At 44.7% G+C, this 1,027-nt stretch overlaps 1 protein-coding gene across 1 annotated transcript; it reads left to right on the forward strand.

Moving 5' to 3' along the window:
- Positions 1-205: 205 nt before the first annotated feature.
- Positions 206-784, forward strand: LOC120287080. The gene has a single exon (XM_039299760.1). The coding sequence runs from the start codon at positions 206-208 to the stop codon at positions 782-784; it is 579 nt and encodes a 192-aa protein (XP_039155694.1).
- The last annotated feature ends 243 nt before the right edge of the window (positions 785-1,027 follow it).

Consider the following 1,027-nt stretch of genomic DNA (forward strand, 5'->3'; position numbering starts at 1 on the left):
CTTTTTAGCCACCTCGCAAATTATCGAATGTAATATGGAAAATCACTACTATGCCAAAATTAAGACCATTCATGTGGTCAATTTGTAGCAATGTACCGCCGACTAGAGAAAACCTATATCGTCGACACATCATCTCACACCCTACTTGTTGTATGTGTACAACGCAGGTACCCGAAACACCAGAGCATTTATTTTTGTTATGCCCATGGACTTTAAATGTATGGTTACACTCAGAATTCGACCTCCAGCATCTTCCTACAGGTGTGAATCGAATAGAAAGCTGGTTGGTTGCTGTATTGAGAAACAGAATGGCTTACCAAAGCTTGAAACTGTTGCGGCTATTCTCTGGCATATATGGAAAGCTAGAAACAACTTCTTATTCCGTCAGCAACGTCCGAATGTGGAGCAGGTTGTGCAATCAACGTTAGTTGACGCCCGATCCGATTGGAGATTCGGCCAGAAGAGGAAGCGGCGTGGGATAAATCAAAATGATTTGAATCAGCAATGGCATCCACCAGCCAAAGGCTTTCTAAAAGTCAATATTGATGCGGCTTACCTTTCCCATTGCAACGACGCTTCGGTGGCCTGTGTGTGCAGAGATTCCTCCGGCATCTTGCTTGATGGCTTTGCACGATCAGTGTCTGCATCATCGGCACTGCGGGTTGAGGTGCTCGGCTTAAATCAAACCTTGAAGTTCCTGCTCCAGAGAGGGCGAGGATCGAATTATATTGAAGTGGAATCCAACTGCTTGACTCTTGTAGACGCCATCAACGATCCGCCCTAACGCCGTGGGAGCACGAGGCATTTTTCATGAGATACGGATATGAAGCTTTGCGGTGCCCTAATCTCTGTCGTTTCTTGCAATAGGGTAGTGAATTCTGTTGCGGACCGGGCTACAAAGGCCCATCGGGCTTCTCTGCTTTCCTCATATTGGGTGCAACATCCTCCTTCTTATTTACAAGATCTTTTGTATTTCGAAATGCCTACTAATGTAACTTCAACTCTAAGCATATAATATATTTATGTT

The sequence above is a fragment of the Eucalyptus grandis genome, chromosome 8 (assembly GCF_016545825.1).
Source record: "Eucalyptus grandis isolate ANBG69807.140 chromosome 8, ASM1654582v1, whole genome shotgun sequence".
NCBI classification, from domain to species: domain Eukaryota; kingdom Viridiplantae; phylum Streptophyta; class Magnoliopsida; order Myrtales; family Myrtaceae; genus Eucalyptus; species Eucalyptus grandis.

What these genes read in the sequence shown, in the direction of transcription:
- LOC120287080 (XM_039299760.1), top strand. Translation starts at nt 206, where the DNA reads ATGGACTTTAAATGTATGGTTACACTCAGAATTCGACCTCCAGCATCT.